The following is a 17,408-nucleotide window of genomic DNA, read 5'->3' as shown; positions in this document are numbered from 1 at the left end:
CAGAAAGTTGGCGACCTCTGCGCACTATGCGCCTCAGCATCCGCTGACCCCGTTCTGTCATTTTACGTGGCCTACCACTTCGTGGCTGAGTTGCTGTCATTCCCAATCGCTTCCACTTTGTTATAATACCACTGACAGTTGACTGTGGAATATTTAGTAGCGAGGAAATTTCAAGACTGGACTTGTTGCACAGGTGGCATCCTATCACAGTACCACGCTGGAATTCACTGAGCTCCTGAGAGCGGCCCATTCTTTCACAAATGTTTGTAGAAGCAGTCTGCATGCCTAGGTGCTTCATTTTATACACCTGTGGCCATGGAAGTGATTGGAACACCTGAATTCAATTATTTGGATGGGTGAGCGAATACTTTTGGCAATATAGTGTATTTATATTTATATCACACAACATACAATACACAATATACAATTGCTTTGTAAGGATACACAAACCCTGCCAAAGTGCTATGGGTAATCAGGATACTGAGGCCCGTTCACCAGCAATGCGTCAGTCGGCGAGGCGGAGTGATGTTCGCCGGAGCACTGCAGGGGAGCGGAAAGTCCTCCTGCGAAGATTCAGCCCACTGACTCGTGTATATTGACAGCTAAGGTAGAGGGCTTCTAGACAAAAGATGATCGCTGTCTTGAAGGAAGAAATTCTGAGGAAATGGTGTTTTTGCACCTGTTTTTATAGCGGAAAGTTTCATGCCAAAACAGGTGGGGCTCAAACACCATAGCCAATATTAGAATATTGCCATTATTTTAGAGAGGTTTCAACTAGGTTGTGTAAGAAGGCACTCCCATATGCGTTACTACGCAATGTCGAGTGTACTAAGTCGGAAAGGAACTTTAGTTTGCTGCGTCTGCGTTTGTTCTGTCCAAAAATATACCGTTAAGAGGTCCTTTCTCAACTACTTTGATGCTGTAGCTGTGTTTCATTTTGAAGGCTGCGTGCTAGCTAGGATGAGTCCTTTGAAGGCTACAGTATACCGAGCATCCTCCTTTAAACAAGCCACGTTTAAACAAAATGGCCTTCGTAGGGCAAACGGAAACAGAATGTATCATGGTTGCTATGACAGCACGCCACTCTTTAACAAGCATGAGCGTTTTGAGTGAGAAGGGAACAAAGTTCTTTTGGAAGGGAATGTATGAGGTAAATTTTAGGAGAGTTATAATGATGTAGAGAGATTTTACAGGTGTACTTTTAGTCTATTTTAATTATATATTAATATAATTATACATATTATATACTTTGCACCTGTCTACTGAGGTACTTCAGTTTGGGAATTAACATTACTTGCGTTTGAACATTATATTTACAGGCAAATTGGCGTCATTTCTTTTTTGACATTTATGTTGAAGCAAAGAATTGTGAGCTGTGAGTACCCACGAAGGATACACCATATGCATCCTCCGAATTCCGTGAAAGAAGGTCGCACTCGAAGTGTCCTCGATGAGGTATGCGGCCGACAAATGCGTCCTCCGGAGGACGCAGCCTTCCAAACGAGACACAGCCTGTGTGTTTGTTTGTGGTGTGTGCATCTCTATGTAAGGTCCCCGGTTACATCGCAAAGGTTCTGCCCTATTGCAACTCATGTTTAGATAGATCTCACACAGAACAGAATAGAATGCCAGAATCTAATGTCAAATTGGTAATTACGTTAATCACATTAAAAAAATAACTATGTGACAAACATTGTAAATTAATCAAATGTGTTAATTTCGACAGCCCTAATTTAGATGTTTTAGAACTGCAGTTTTGTTCAATGTGAAAACTGCAATTGCAACTGAAGCTCCATTTATACTGCAGTACATCTGTTTAACTGCACTGAACTGCAGGTGAACTACACAAAGTATAGCTGTACTGCATTGATTTAAAATTATTTCTTCACTGATCTACTATTGTTTTGCAACGTACTGCGGTTATACCAGTGTTGAATGCAGGTATACTTCACTGAACTGTAGTAGTACTACACTGACCTGCAATTGTACTGTAGTACACTATATCAGTACTGCAGTTAAAAGGCATTGTATGTGCAGTTCAGCTTGTCATTGTGCAGTACAGCATCATTGTACTACACAAAACTGCACTTTTTGCTACATAGATTGCAGTAATACTGCAATCAGGCTGCAGTTTAACTGCAGTTAATTTTTGTAAGGGCAGTTTCTATCCCAGGCAGGTGCTGGAAATAAAGCAGGTGTAGCAAAAGATTTACTGATTTCTCCGTATTCTGTTGAGCAATAATTCTGAGCCTGGGGCACGAGGCAGGTAGACCCTCCGACCGTCTGCACTCACTGACTCTTTCCAGTGAGGAGTGTCAAGCAGGAGTAATGCCCTCTGTCAGCACCATAAAAAGGAGGGAGAGAATTTAAATGATAAAAACTACTGAGAAGTTGTCTGTCAAGCAGAGATTTCATTCAAGATCATTTGAATTGCTCATTGTAAATGTGCTGAAGGCCAAAATATTTACACAAAGAGTGAAGAGAAATGGACATAGAATGTAAAGATCAGAGGGCAGTAAATTATAATGTCCGAGTGATTTGGAGCTTTGGGGCTTACTGTTTAGGCATGGCTTTTGACATCAAGAAGTCAGGTCAGGCTTAAGATCACAAAACCCTTAAGACCTTTATAAATGGCTGCTGCTTGACCTCTATTTGCATAACAGTGACATTTTTGTTTGTACTCCAAAGCCTTTGTATGTTTAAGTGCGTGTGCATGTATCGGGTTATTTGGGTGTCAGTGTGCCATCAGGACAGCCTTGGGGCGACCTGTTTTCCCTCTCTATATACAGTAGGTCTCACCAGGGGCTTGTGGGGGCATGTTCTCCACCTCTGACAGCTTTGCCGTTCATAAACTCCTGTCAAACCTGCCATCCAGTGTACACTTGAGTGCACCATCCACGCCCCTTTGGAGATCAGTGCTGAAATCGAATGGGTCTAGCAAGAGAAAGTCACCAAAGATAAATGAAACCGCTAGTGACAAGCATCTATTTGATTGATAAACCATTTGACAAGCATCCATTTGGCACGGATGAAGGCTTACTCCATTGTTTCATCCGTACTGAATGTTCTGTGTGCAGTTAAAAAGCCATTCAATGTCAAATTATTTAATCAATTAGTTTTTTCAAGTGCCTCAACACAACCTTTCGGGTTTCTCTTCCGCTGCTAATTTGTCATTGCCATTCTTATCATCTCATAAATTACTGTAAATGTGGACTTTATGGAAATACTTAATTCCAGTTTTTCTTCCAATATATTTTCGCTGTTCTATAACTGTTACATTTAGTTTTTTCAGTGTTTTATAATTACAGTTTAGTTATAGTTATGTATACTTTTTTAGTTTAAAAATTTAAGTTTTAACATTTAGGGGCTACCAAAGTTGCTGCCAGTGTGTTAACTGATATCATTTAAATATTTAAAAAATGTTACATTTTTCAGAGCCATCTAGTTTTGTCGCTATCTGTCAATATTTAAAGGAATATTCCAGATTAAAAACAATTTAACCTCTTTTGACAGCATTTGTGGCATAATTTTGATTACCACTGAAAATAATTTCGCCCCTTTTTTCTTTAAAAAAACAAATCATATAAGCAAATAAATTGCAGTACAGTAAGGCACTTACAATGAAAGTGAATGGGGCCAGTCAATAAATTATAAAATACAAATTTACAATAAAAAAAACAATAAAATAAACAATGTTTCAAAAGTATAGCCAAAAGACAATTACCATAAACATTATACCTGTTAACTTTATTTTAGTGTGACAAATTGCTTAATAACCTTATTTGTATATAGTTATATCCAATTTCTGGGTTTACCGGCATTATGTTGGTATGACAACTACATTTTAATATCGAATATAACTTTACTCCGACAAGGTTTGCAAGCTATTTTATCACTCTAAAACCATGTTAACACATTTAATATTTATGTCTTGTGGCTATAATTTTGAAACATTGTTTATTTTATTGTTTATGGACTGGCACTATTCACTTCCATTGTAGGTGTCCTTTTTTACATAAGGGGTGAATCAAATAAATTTTTTGTGGTAATCAACATTATGCCACAAAAGATACTGATTGAGGTTAACTTGTATTAGTTGTGGAATATTCCTTTAATGAATGCTAGTTATAAAGGTTTCAAGAATTATGATATAAAGTGAATCAAATACTAAAATTAATTGTTGGTCTCTGTTATTTTATTATAGTTAGTTTTGAAGCTATTTAAATTGGTTTCAGTTTTGTCCAATTATGCTAACTTTTTATTTCAGTCAACAATTTTTTTTCTTCTTATAGTTTACGTTAACGATAATAACACTGCTTCACACAGACATGCAAAAGTGCAGCTCCCCTCTTTTAAATGTTAATTAGTTGGTTGTTTCAAAAAGCCGTTTAAAAGCTTCATGAAAGCCATACAGAGTTTTATGGTTTTGGATGTTAAGCAAATGGCAGACATCCAGGTACGTTTGGTGGTGTATGTGAACTAGACATGTAGAGAAGGTGATGCTTGTGGCTGTAACTCCTGATTTATCACACACTTAGCTTGTGTCTGTTGCCACAGGCTTTAACAGAAGACCATGGACTACTGGTGAAATCCATTGCTGGTAAATTGTGTTAACGGATGTAAATGTGAGTCTTGATGATTTCTTGTTACTACACATTCTGATGCTCTTTCATGTCTACTTTGTGACTTTTAAACAAAACCCTTTTCAGCATCATATGAAAATATGTAGCTGTATCTAAGATGCTTACCCTCAAACAAAGAGAACGTTGTTTGCATGTCCACTTGCACAGACTTGTAAAGACCCCAGTAAAAATCCTTTTGACTAGTATTTGGAATAGTAAATGTATCTCACATATGCTTCTGTGACATGCAAAGGAAGTTTACACAAATAAGAACTCTACTTAGACCTCAGTCAAATATCACTGAATTCTGAAGTGTAAAGATTGAGTAATATCGCAGAATTCTTCCGAAAGATGGCTCTGTCACATAATATTCCAGTTTCACATTTCATTGACCGTTAGGATGTTTTCCTGAAGGAAAATAAAAGCATTTGATGGTAAGAAACTAAAGGCCTAATACGTTGCCACTTTTGCTTCAATGTAAGCTGGCATAATTTTGCTTTTGTGCTTGATTTTTTTGATTATGGTGTTTGGGTGCAAACATTTATTGTCAGTAAGACAAATCTGTGCAAAACTAATCCTCCGGCCAGACGATGGAATCAATGGCAAGCTGGGTTTCATGACGACTGTCGCCAAATATGTCTGAAGCTGTTTGAGTTGGTGTTTTGTATGCGGCCTCTCTCAGGCGTCCTAAGGGAAACCCGTGGGACTGGTGCTGTTCTATAGGGGTAGAGAGTTGGGTTATAGGGGTCCAACAAGCCATCAACAAAAGAAGGCATGCTGGGGCAGGACATGCACAGTCAGAGGATTGTTCATATCTATTGTCATCTAAGACTGATGTTTAATTCAGTGATTTACACAATAATTTGCTTTCAGAATGACTGCTCCTTGAATTTTTGTGTTTTATAAGATGATGTTTTCTATATTTAATGATATCTTATTCCTCATTTCAGGCGAAATTTGCCCCTATGCTGCTAAATGTTTTTGTCAGAGTTCTTTTTTTTTAAATTTTTTTGTCTCATGACATACTTTGCCTTCAGCAAAGTATAATATGTGCCATAGAAGCTAATTTAAGTTTAATCTACTACAGTAAATCCTAGTTAAGCAACTGAAGAAGCAGAATTCTCTTCAGTGCTTTACTCCTTATCTCACTTCATTAATGTATATTAATGTTTTTGGACAGAGGTTTTAATTTAGCAATTTAGAGCCTTATTGTTTACAAGGTTTGTGCAACTTTTAAAGTAGACTTTAAATTCAATTTAAATTTCAAATGCTAAGAAAACTGTTTATTTTTTATTTGTATTTTTTTAAATACTCAAGTACAATTAAAAGTGCAATCTTTTTCACTTTCAGTCAAGAATGTTTTAGGCTTGACTACTTTAAGTATCTGTACTTAAGTACTACTGTACTACTTACACCCCTGATTGGGACTGTATGTAGTATAATAAATAACTAGAGCTAGTTGGGAACTAGTGACATAGAATTATTCATTAAGTTGTGGATTTACAGATTAATTAATCACATGTGCTTTGTTTTATTTCATCAGTGTGACCTTTTGGTAAAAATGTGTTCTTGCTTTCAAAGGAATTTCCGTTATTTATGCTGTATCCCCAGTGTTTCTTTTTTCTTTTTGGCATTCCCTAATTTCTTATTTCTCTCCAGCACCAATTTCCCCCCCATATTCACATGCAAATAACTGTAATTACTGTATGTTAAAATATGAAATACTTGCCAAGTTAGTTAAGCTTATATCTGTGAGCACTGCAGTAGCCTATATGGTAACTCAAACACACCCGTGTCATTAGGCATTGCAAGTGTTGGAATGCTATGACATATGAAAACAGACACATGATGAATGTTTTGCTCTGACATGAACTGTAACTGAACCATGAAATGTGTTCATCAATGTACATGACATGAACCAATGAATATTGTTGTTGTTGTTTTTCTACAAACTGTACTGTTTAGAATAAGGAATGACAAGAACCCCAAACCTTTAATCTTCAGTATATGAATGTAATAGAAACCCATCTTTGCACACTTCTCTGCTGCTAAATGAGCAATAGAATTCTTGATAGCTCTCTGAAAATGTATGGTTCAACCCTACATTCACACACACATCCTTACCTAATACACTGCAAACCAGTTAATAATAGCTTAGAAATACTCTTTAAAAATGGTACCCTGTAGTTGTTACCCTAAGGATCTTTTTCTATCTGATCTAACCCTTAAAACTAGATTTGTTAGTGTAACCTAATGTAATCAGGTTGATTCAGTGATGTAAAATAATATTATTTGACTGGAATCAAAACAGTTAATTAAGATGTTTTCACATGAAGCACTTTTTTTAGCTTAACATTTTTTTTCAGTGTACGTGACTAACTAACACCAGGAATAATAAAATGTTATGTTGGCTAGTTAATGTCTACGCATTTAAAGATGATCTGTACTTTTGTTCAGTGAAAATGTGCAGCCATTTTATATGAACCTTCACTATACAAAGTGGATGCATAATTGATCTGACTCTTAAAGATTACTTTCATTGGTGTGCAACCTCAAATTCAGGTTGATTCAGTCATATCAAATAGTATTCTTGACTTGAATAAAACCAGTTAATTTAGATGTTATCGTATGAGCCATTTTTAAAGTTACCTGTCATACATTTTTACATTGTACATCATTAATCTTTTCACTCAGAACAAATTATTTATTAATATTTGGGTCCCAGTTTATTTTAGGTGTCTTTAACTACTGTGTACTCAAATTAAAATACATGCAATACAATGTATTTATTGTATAATATACATTGTATATCTGCAAAATTCTCAAGATTCATATTTGCTGCTACTGAAATTAAAATATGGGTAAGTTTAGGAGTAGGGGTAGGGTTAGGGGTTAAGGTAGGGATTGGGGTTAGGGGTAAGGTTAACATGGTAACTACAGATGTAATTAAATAGAGGTATTTTAAATGTAAGTACAATGCAACAACACATATGAATATAATAAGTACATTGTATCAAATGCTTAAAGGAATAGTTCACCCAAAAATGAAAATGTATGATTTACTCACCATCATGCCATCCCAGATGTATATGACTTTCTTTCTTCTGCTGAAAACAAACAAATATTATTAGAAGAATATCTCAGCTCTATAGGTCCATTCAATTCAAGTGAATAGTGATCAAAATTTTTAAGCTCCAAAAGTACATAAAGGCAGCATAAAAGTAATCCTTAAGACTCCAGTGGTTAAATCCATGTGTTCAGAAGCGATATGGTAGGTGTGGGGGAAAAACAGGTCAATAGTTAAGTAATTTTTTACTGTCAATCTCCACTTTCACTTTCACATTCTTCTTCTTTTGTTTTTGGCAATTCACATTCTTTGTGCTTATCGCCACCTACTGGACAGAGAGCAGAATTTATAGTAAAAAAAGGATTTAAATATGGATCTGTTTCCCACCCACCCACACCTATCATATCATTTCTTATTTAGATTTTACAACTGGAGTCTTTTGGATTACTTTTATGCTGCCTTTATGTGCATTTTGGAGCTTCAAAATTTTGGTACCCATTCACTTGTATTGAATGGACCTACAGAGCTGAAATATTCTTCTAAATATCTTAAAATCTTAATTTGTGTTCTGCAGAAGAAAAAAAGTCATACACATCTGGGATGCCAGGAGGGTGAGTAAATCATGAGAGAATTTTCTTTTATTTAATTCAACTATCCTTTTAAGGTCATAGTGCTTAAAGACACCTAATTTAAAGTGGGGCCGTTATTTGTTTAGCACAAATTATATATTATAAATATTTTAATCGTGTGGAGAACTAGCAACTATAACATTTAAAAAAGATACACTGAAAAAATGTTAATCTACAAATGTGCTTCATGTGGTAACATCTAAATTAACTAGTATAATTTGAGTCAAAAACATTATTAAAAATGACTAAATAAACCTGAATACATTAGATTACACCATCAAAACAAGTTAAGGGTGAGGTCAGGTAGAAATAGCTCCTTAAGATAACAATTACAGGTTACCACTTTTTACTGTAAAATATCTAGGTCTGTTGAATTCAAAAACTGTAATGAATACAAAAATTATGCAATTGGTTTTAAAATTACTATATTGTTTCTTATGACTTTGTGAAAAAATTGTAATGAATTGTAATTTCAAAAATTCTATGAGAACTATTTTCAGCAAACAGATCATGTTAAGATGGGTACTCATACAGTTTCATAGAAGGAATCCAGACTTTTATAATGCAGTATGTAGGAACCCTTTAAGCCCTCTAGGATGTACACCAACAAACTGTTTACTTAATATCATTTAATTCTGCTATTCTTTTTCTTACATTGCACAGAATAAGGTTGACTCTGAACATGTTCTCTGTAGATACATCTGCTCAAATGACACACCTGTGCTTGATAAGGTTCTAGGGCATCTTTAATGAAGTTGGCTCAATCTACCTTCCCATCGGCCCTTGTGTTTACAAACATTGACCCATTGATGTGTCATTAAGCAGTAGGCACACTTACAGTGTCGTTGAACAAGAGACAGCATATCGGAATTTGCACATTTAAATGGATTAGCCATCTCGACAAGGCCAGACAGAATTGAAGCTATTGTGTGTGTGAATGGAGATGAAGGAACATGTGTATTGAGGTAGGGCGAGGTTTCTAAAGTGTAGAGATGTGCTTGTGTGTGCATATATGAGCGGCACATGCCAGGTTTATCACAGAATCTGAGGTGACCTGGTGATCATGAGTTCTCTGTTGTCATGCACAGACAGCAAGACTGAGACCTTAATGTTAGGCCTGCTTAAAACGGGTTTAAATTACCCAGGTAAATTGGCAGCACACCCATCATTACAGGGCAATTTCACTAACCGAGAGATATTTGACATTAATTGCAATCATTAGGACCATTTTTCAACCTTACAAATTTCATCTAAATGTTAATAAAAAATATTTTAGAAAGAAACAAACAAACAATAATAATAAAAAAACAATCAAAACTCCTCTGAAAAAGCATTATATTTTTCCTCAGTTCTGAAAACCACCAGAAATGTGTAGTTTCCAACAAATGCAGGGTTATTCCAAATAGGACATGAATCGGTAACAATTATGGTGCACTATAAGCAACCAGAAACAATTTTCAGCATTTTACAGTATCACATACATTAAGCCAAAGGCAATCCGATTTAGATCAGTTTGAGGGAGTCACTGGAGAGAGCAGCTGGGCTTGCACCTGGCTATAAACACACGGCACACTCTCTGTGTTGTTAGATTCAATCGATTAGATCAAAGTGACACATCTAAATGTAGAGTCAATTTGTTGTGTGGAGACAGTGAATCGTGTGTTTTGACAATAAACACTCGAGGCAGGAATAGAAGCTAGAGGGAGGGGACTCTGCTTGTTATAGGCAGAGATGATAGTCGTATCTGTATATCAGCAATGACTGGTCTGAAAATGTCCTGCTGTTGTCATGCGCTGCCGCTGGGTCATAGATCTTGACTTTACACTGTGTTAAAATAGTGCATTTTCACAAGCAGGCAGCATCATTATAATTCATGATTACATTATTACTTAATTATCATTATTTCATTATAGTAGCACAAAAACAAATTAAAATGTAGTTTACATTTAAATCGGAGCAAGGATGGATTATGGCCCAGGCAAATGGGGCCAGTGCCCCAGGGCTTCTGAATATCACAAGCCTCTTTCTTACTTTATATTTCACAAATGCAACTTTATTTGCAATGTCATTTTTTGTTATTTAGACATTTCATCTCACAATTGCAACAAGAGGGAGCCTTAAATAGGGCTGTTGCCCCAGGGTCTTCCTATCCTAAAAATCCTAAGGAAGGTTTCATGTTAAAAATGTTTTACATTACAGTTTTTGTCTTGCAGTATATACATAGGAACACTTTAATGCTTCAAAATGTTTTTATTTTCAAAATTATCTATTTTCATGATTCCATGATTAATACCGGACAACTGTCTTGTGTTAGCCAGAACATCCCTAATTTTGGCCGAAATGAAGGTATTTCGATCGAGATGCCTACTGTCCTGGAATTAGGTGGCAAAATGCTGAAGGTGAAATACCCCCCCCCCCCCCAGAACTACCCCCGGCAGACAGCAAAATGCTGGAAATGCAGATCTTATATACAAAATATAATAAATATAATGACAAAAGACAATACAATATATCTAATACACACAAGTGTTTGCGCTGTAAAAAGGAATAACCTGCTGTTTTTATTTTAAGAAGCTATTTCTACCTGCTCTAACCCTTAAAAATTAGTTTAGTTATAGTGTAACCTAATGTATTCAGGTTGATTCAGTAATGTTAAATTATATTTTTGATTTAAATAAAACCAGTTAGTTAAGATGTTACCACATGCAGATTTTTTTTTTTTTTTTTTTTTTTTAAATGTTAGAGGGAAAGGAAAATTTGATAAGTAATTTTTATGCTTCTATATACTGTATTTATGTATTTAACAAAAAAAAAAATCAATTTATGTGTTCATTTAGAACCATGTATTGCACTGTAAAAAGTGAAGCTTTGCAACTGTAAACGTATGAAGCTATTTGTACCTTTTCAGACTCTTTAAAAATTACTTTTGTTGATGTAACCTCATGTAGTCAGTGGAGTAAATGTAACTGGTTCAATTAAATAAGATAATATTTTAGACTTCAATAAAGCCCATTAATTTAGCTGTTCCCACACTAAGCATATTTTAGGTTACCTGATAAAATGTTATTTTAACGTTATGAAGGGTGAGGTAAGAATGGGTTTAGGAAACTACAAGTTGAAATCGTGCTGAATGCAGCAGTGTCGAGTAACAGCTGACTCACTTTTATCTAATCTGATAAAATTATCTTACTGCTTTACATCAGTGCTTTGTTTTCCCCCTTACCTAAACATTCCTCATTCAAATGAGAGCTGGGAAGCAGTGAACATGGCCGGGTTTCCCTCTGTTCGGTCACAGGGAGAGGGGATCAAAAATGATTCCCACGCCCAATGTAATTAGACAACAAGTGAACTCAGCATTTCTGAACAAGAGTGTAAATTTGACTTCTTTAACGACCTTTGCATACACAGAACAGAAACAACTAGTCCAAATGATCAACTTATTGAATCTGTCTTCAATTTACTGTACAAATTTGCTTTCTTTTTATCTCCTCTTCCAAGTCTTGACATGCAGTAAGAAAGTTCCACCTAGAAGTAATGTTTAGTTAATGATCTCTTCATTTGAATGCCAATAGATTCACTCCCTGGGGGAGTAAACATGTCAGATCTATTGCACAATGTAACAAAGAAATAACGTTATGTACCTTTCAGTCATACTCAAATCAATTCATACCCACTGTGCAGTTCTTCTTGGCCAACATCTAAGCAAAGTATCTTAACCCTATTTGCAGAACCTTAAATATTGGATTTTACCATATTCTTTAACTCTTTTAACATGAATGTAAAGAATAAGAACTGTGGATCATAGAAGGAAATTTCAACCCACCAAAACTGAAAACTTACCGTATATTGAATTGCCCACTTAAAGTTTTAAGTGTAATCAAAGTGTTGCCAAAGTTCCAGTGTAACTTCATTGAACTTTTTTAATAACTTAGAATTTAATTTCTGATGAAGATCATAAAGTTGAAACTGTGTAAACGCTTTACAGAATTTACAGAAATTATCGAACTGATCTCGTGAAAATTCGTACATAATTTACAAGTTGGCTATTTCGTATGGTCTAGCACGATGTTGTTCACATAAACTCATACGACTTCATCACGTGAAAATTCCCGGATGTCTAATGCGGAAGTAAGCGTGAGTTCCGCACACGAGGCGTTAAGGACATGCTTATTAATATTATGCCATTACCCAAACCCCTTATCTAAACTTAACCAATCAGTAGAGTGTGTAAACATGATAGGAAGCTGTTGTGTGTGACAGAAGCAAGTAACTGTAGCGTATTAGAAGGAAACGATGTCCAGCAACGTCACTGGCTGTAGTGAAAATCATAGGAATTCAAATGAGTGCAGTTGCACGATATCATACGAATTAGCCAAATTTAGAAAAGTTGTATGAATCCTGATGATTTCGCCTTGAGAGTGTGTTGGAAATTATTGTGACAAGTTATATGGAAACAGAAGAGAAAAGAAGTGTTATAACATAATGATGAAAACATTGTTAACATTGTGTATTACAGCTAGGCTGATTACAATGAAGATCTAGATTTGAGGGAAATATTGTCTTCATCTGAGTACCTGTTGTCAAACCAAAGAAAAAGATCTTGAGACCCTGTGGAACAAGTTTAGTTTCATATATCTTTTTTTTTCTCCCTCTGGCTGTCAAACCAGTCTTTTTCTCCCGATTAGGGTTTGTTGTTTAACGGTTCCTTTAGCTGTATTCCCCCTCACCTTTTTTTTCTGTGGGTCAGTGGCTGTAATGACAGACAGCAGGTAGTATTGACTTAACTCAGGTGACAATTACATGTTGGTCTCATAGCTTAAGAGCAGTCTCTAAGCTCTTAGTTTAGAACTACCCATTTTTCACGCATGAGCCGATTGTCCTTAATGATCCTTTTGCTGTTTCTCTCCCCCCACCCCCCCATCTCCTTTTTACTGTGGATCAGATAGATTGGACTTAACTCAGCCCATAGCACTGACAATTATAGTTTGCTCTCTCTCTGGTATTGATGGCTTTTTCTCGTGTTTAAGGTGTGTTGTTTAATGGTTCTTTTGGCAGTACCCCCCACCGCCGCCACTGCTCTTTTAGTGTGGAATGGATCACTGACTGTATTGGCAGATAGGAGTTGACTTAACTTAGCCACAAGCGTTGACACACATCTTGATATGCTCTAAAATAAATCAGACTGAAATATGGGTGAAAGTGTTGTGCTATATTTGCATTTCTGCTGTGCGCGTTGCCTATGTGAACTTCATTCAAATGATTTATGTTTTTTCTCCCTCATGTTTCCTGTTTCAAAGTGGACAGTTTGTCTTCAATATACAGTTTCATTGCATGGCTCTCTGGAAAACATAATTCTGATTGGTCAATCGCACTATCCAACGGTCTGATGTTTATGAATGATGATCACACATCCGGATATAAAATAATATTTCATGGTCATCCGTGTATTGTGAGTGAACAGACGGTAATTTTTTTTTGCAAAATAAACACCAACAGAATTCTGACGCAAACCAAAAGTGGAATTCAGCTGTATCTGGAAACTCCGCACTCTTCTCACATAAAAAATAATTTCAATGCAAATCAGTATTTTATGTCTTTTTAAATTTATTTGGTAGGTAGCCATATAATAAGTGGGATAATACAGTCAGCCCGTAATTTTCACTATAAAAACATCATCAGAACACTGAAACAAACCAGAGGTGGAATTCAGCCATTTCTGCAGATTCTGCACTCTTTCAATATTTCAATAAAAGTTTAAATCAATATTTCATGTCCATTTATTTATTTATTCGGTAGGTAGCCATGTAATAATGACATAATCTACATTTACCCAGTCATTATTGCTAAATAAACCCCTCCTAATCACATGCCAGAGTTTATTTTGCAACAACAACTGGCTGACTGAACATTATCCTTTACACATTAAGTAATCACAAAAGTACTGTTACTTAACCATAAATACATAATTATAATAATAACATCAGTAATGTAATTATAATTGCAAAGGTGGTTTATTCATGCAAATACAATATATATTACAATCACAAAATATATAAAGAGAACATAAATACAAAATATGAAACAATGGGTCAAAAGATTAATATATACGACAAAAGTCAGTGCATTTTCTGTATGTTACATTACAACAGACTTCAGTTTAACTAAATGGAAATGTTTTGCAAAAATACACACACACACACACACACACACACACACACACACAAAACATGACTGGAAGGGATTTTGGAGGGTTGGGTGATTACTATTATCTTTCAGCTGCAACAAGAAATCAGATGATGCAAGCAAGTGAGCCTGATAACAGTGCGTGTAGCGTTCACACAACTGTACAATACAGAGAATCCCCTTCATGTCCAATCTGACCTGCTGACACTGATATTGCTGTGGGAATTTGGCTCACATAGCAGGTTAACTGCTCTCACAAGTGCCTGCAACCACATTTTATGCCTCGTGTCCATCAGAACTTTCTTGTGTTACACCTCTGTTCCCTCCCGTGAATACAGCAAGTCAGTTGAGCCCAGCACTGGATAGAGCTGGCTGCTAAACTGGTTGAGCATTGAGTCACTGTAGCTGTGTGTGTACTGAGTGGGTGAAGAAGAGATGTTGGATGGAACAGGGGGAGGAACGTGCACCTCCCATTGTGGCACGGTAGCGCTTGGTGAGTATGGGCCGTACAGCCCTGTCGAAGAAGCTCTTTGGCTTCCATCCAAAGACAAAGCCAGAGGCGACGGGAGAACAGAATCCCTGCCAATGTTGCTGGAGCCTGATACCACATCACCCATTTGAGTTAAGAAGCCATTGAGACAGGGAGTTGGGTCTGTGGAGACTGGAGAGTTTCCTCTCTCTGGTGTGTCACTGGTGTTGCTGGGCTCTTTAGGACTTGAGAGAGCCGAGTCTGATCCAGAATAGACTTTCCCTTCCTCCTCAGCCAGAGAGTCCGACTTTCTCTTCCTCTTGCGACGGAAGTTGCCATTATCGAACATCTTCTCACAGTTTGGGTCGAGGGTCCAATAGTTACCTTTGCCTGTTCAAAGGAAGAAGCATGTTTCTTTATGTTACACATAAATGGATTAGATACATCTGTTCTACTACTTAAGCAGCAACACAAAAAAGAGTCTAAACATGTTCTTACCTGGATCACTGTCATCTCTGGGCACCTTCATGAAGCAGTCGTTAAGTGAGAGATTGTGCCGGATAGAGTTCTGCCAGCTGGCCTTGCTCTTGTTGTAGAAGGGGAAGTTTTCTGCCACATACTGGTAGATCTGGCTGAGTGTAAGATGACGGTTTGGGGCTCCATGTATTGCCATCGCAATAAGTGCTGAGTATGAGTAGGGAGGCCTGACTAGCTTCATTAGGTCTTCTTGGGAAGGCAGAGAAAACCAGCTGAAGCCACCCTCGGAGCCTCCAATTCCTCCTGTGGCCATGTAAGGCTTCGTCATCCCATGGTGCTGAGGCCCTCCACTGAGACAGGGAGCTGAATTGAGACCAGGGCCATTGAACCACAGGTAAGGGTTTGAAGCTGGGCTTGCGAAGTCTCCGAAGTCATAAGCAGATGGTAAGGTTTGCTGTGGACTGGGCAGAGGTTGAGTGCTGTAGAAGTTGTCACTGTACAGGCTGAACTCCTGGGATTCCTGCCCCATGTTGTGGAACTGGGATGAAAGGGATTGCGGTACAAATGACGTCATGTTTTCTCTATTTTTCCCTTTGTCCTGTCAATGCTGGAATATGGAGAAAATGCTCTCTTCTGTTCTGCTGTTTGTGTTTAGCGCAGGTGGATTGGTCAGGTGCATCTAAACCTGACACCTGTCTTACCTGAACAATTTATACAAGTTTTGTAACACCCTCTCAGCTCTGATTGGCTGTTATGTTCACACCTCAACCCTCATTTGTTTGGGGGGTGGTGTGGCACCTCTCTGGGGGGGGGGGGGGGTGATAGATATATCAGTAGGATATCTTAAGTTTCGTGAGTCACTAAACTGGATTAATTTGGTTAAACTTATAGAGAAAATGTATATTTCACCTGAAATATCATTGTCCAATACAATAATTCCACATTTAGGGTGAATTCAGGTAAACTGGGCAACTTTTTGGCAGTCATCTAAATGTCAAAATGTGGCCCAATTCACCTGAATTTACAAATAAAACTTAATAAAGCATATTTATCACTGTAGATAGATTGTAGATGTAAATTATTGCATTTCAAGTCCATAGTGTGAGTGGGGGGTAAGTTCTGCACTCAATAAAATTTTTACCTCAAGGATCTATTTCTGCTTGTTCTGACCCATAAAAAAAAAAAAAAAAAAAGAAGGAAAAAAAAAGTTTTATATATATATATAACCAAATTTTTCATGTAAATTTAGTCAGATTACATCGTCTCATAGAGACTGTGGAACAAGTTACATGTCAAATGTGCAAACAAATTGAAGTAAGCTACCTCATGTTACAGTACGTCTATTCCAGTGTAGTTTCTGTGGTATTATAACCATGTTAAATTGAAGATACGTATATGGTCACGCTGTTGGCTTTGTTTACATTAAAAAATCACTAGGAACATGTGGGGGTGAAATGTAGCCCTCACAGCCCCATTTCGCAGGAGATAATATGAGTCGAATTGGAGCCATTCGTGTCTCTCCATCTATCGTAATTTACATTTTAAAACAGATCGCGCGAGCACTATCCATTCCTGCACGCGTCGGGATATTAATCTGCTACCTCGAAGGCATAGCCTGTTCGCGCGGGATGAATGGAAAGTACAGTTCGCACTGTCTGATTTAACATTCTGATGCATGGTGGTTTCCAGTGGACAGATCTTTAAGCCATTCATAACCATTCAGTGCAGTGGACAGATGTTTTAACTCACTCTCTCTCTCTCTCTCTCTCTCTCAAAATATACACAATTAAAAAAGACAATCGGAACTATTATATTCTTGTTTAGAAGACATATTCCATATTCGGTAGAATGTAGTTGCACGCAGAAGCTCACGAGCGGTGAGGGGGGGAAAGCTTCTCGTGCGTGATTGCGTGTTCCGCAGTAGAAATCAATCATAAATAATGGCCCCGGATGAGCTGTGT

The 17,408-nt window shown here is 37.0% G+C and overlaps 1 protein-coding gene across 1 annotated transcript; it reads right to left on the bottom strand.

The window, feature by feature from the left end:
- Nucleotides 1–13,915: 13,915 nt before the first annotated feature.
- Nucleotides 13,916–16,238, bottom strand: foxi3a (forkhead box I3a). The gene is made up of 2 exons (XM_051681535.1): nucleotides 15,469–16,238; nucleotides 13,916–15,360 (listed from the first exon to the last, which is right to left on the bottom strand). The coding sequence occupies exons 1-2, from the start codon at nucleotides 16,019–16,021 to the stop codon at nucleotides 14,810–14,812; spliced, it is 1,104 nt and encodes a 367-aa protein (XP_051537495.1). The 5' UTR covers nucleotides 16,022–16,238; the 3' UTR covers nucleotides 13,916–14,809.
- Between the last annotated feature and the right edge of the window lie 1,170 nt (nucleotides 16,239–17,408).

This window comes from Myxocyprinus asiaticus, chromosome 40, assembly GCF_019703515.2.
Source record: "Myxocyprinus asiaticus isolate MX2 ecotype Aquarium Trade chromosome 40, UBuf_Myxa_2, whole genome shotgun sequence".
Classification (NCBI taxonomy): domain Eukaryota; kingdom Metazoa; phylum Chordata; class Actinopteri; order Cypriniformes; family Catostomidae; genus Myxocyprinus; species Myxocyprinus asiaticus.
This window is presented reverse-complemented; position numbering and strand designations above follow the sequence as displayed.

What these genes read in the sequence shown, in the direction of transcription:
- foxi3a (XM_051681535.1), bottom strand. Translation starts at nt 16,021, where the DNA reads ATGACGTCATTTGTACCGCAATCCCTTTCATCCCAGTTCCACAACATG. An exon ending in CAGAGATGACAGTGATCCAG is followed by an intron (nt 15,361 to 15,468) that starts GTAAGAACATGT and finishes TCCTTTGAACAG; the next exon opens with GCAAAGGTAACTATTGGACC.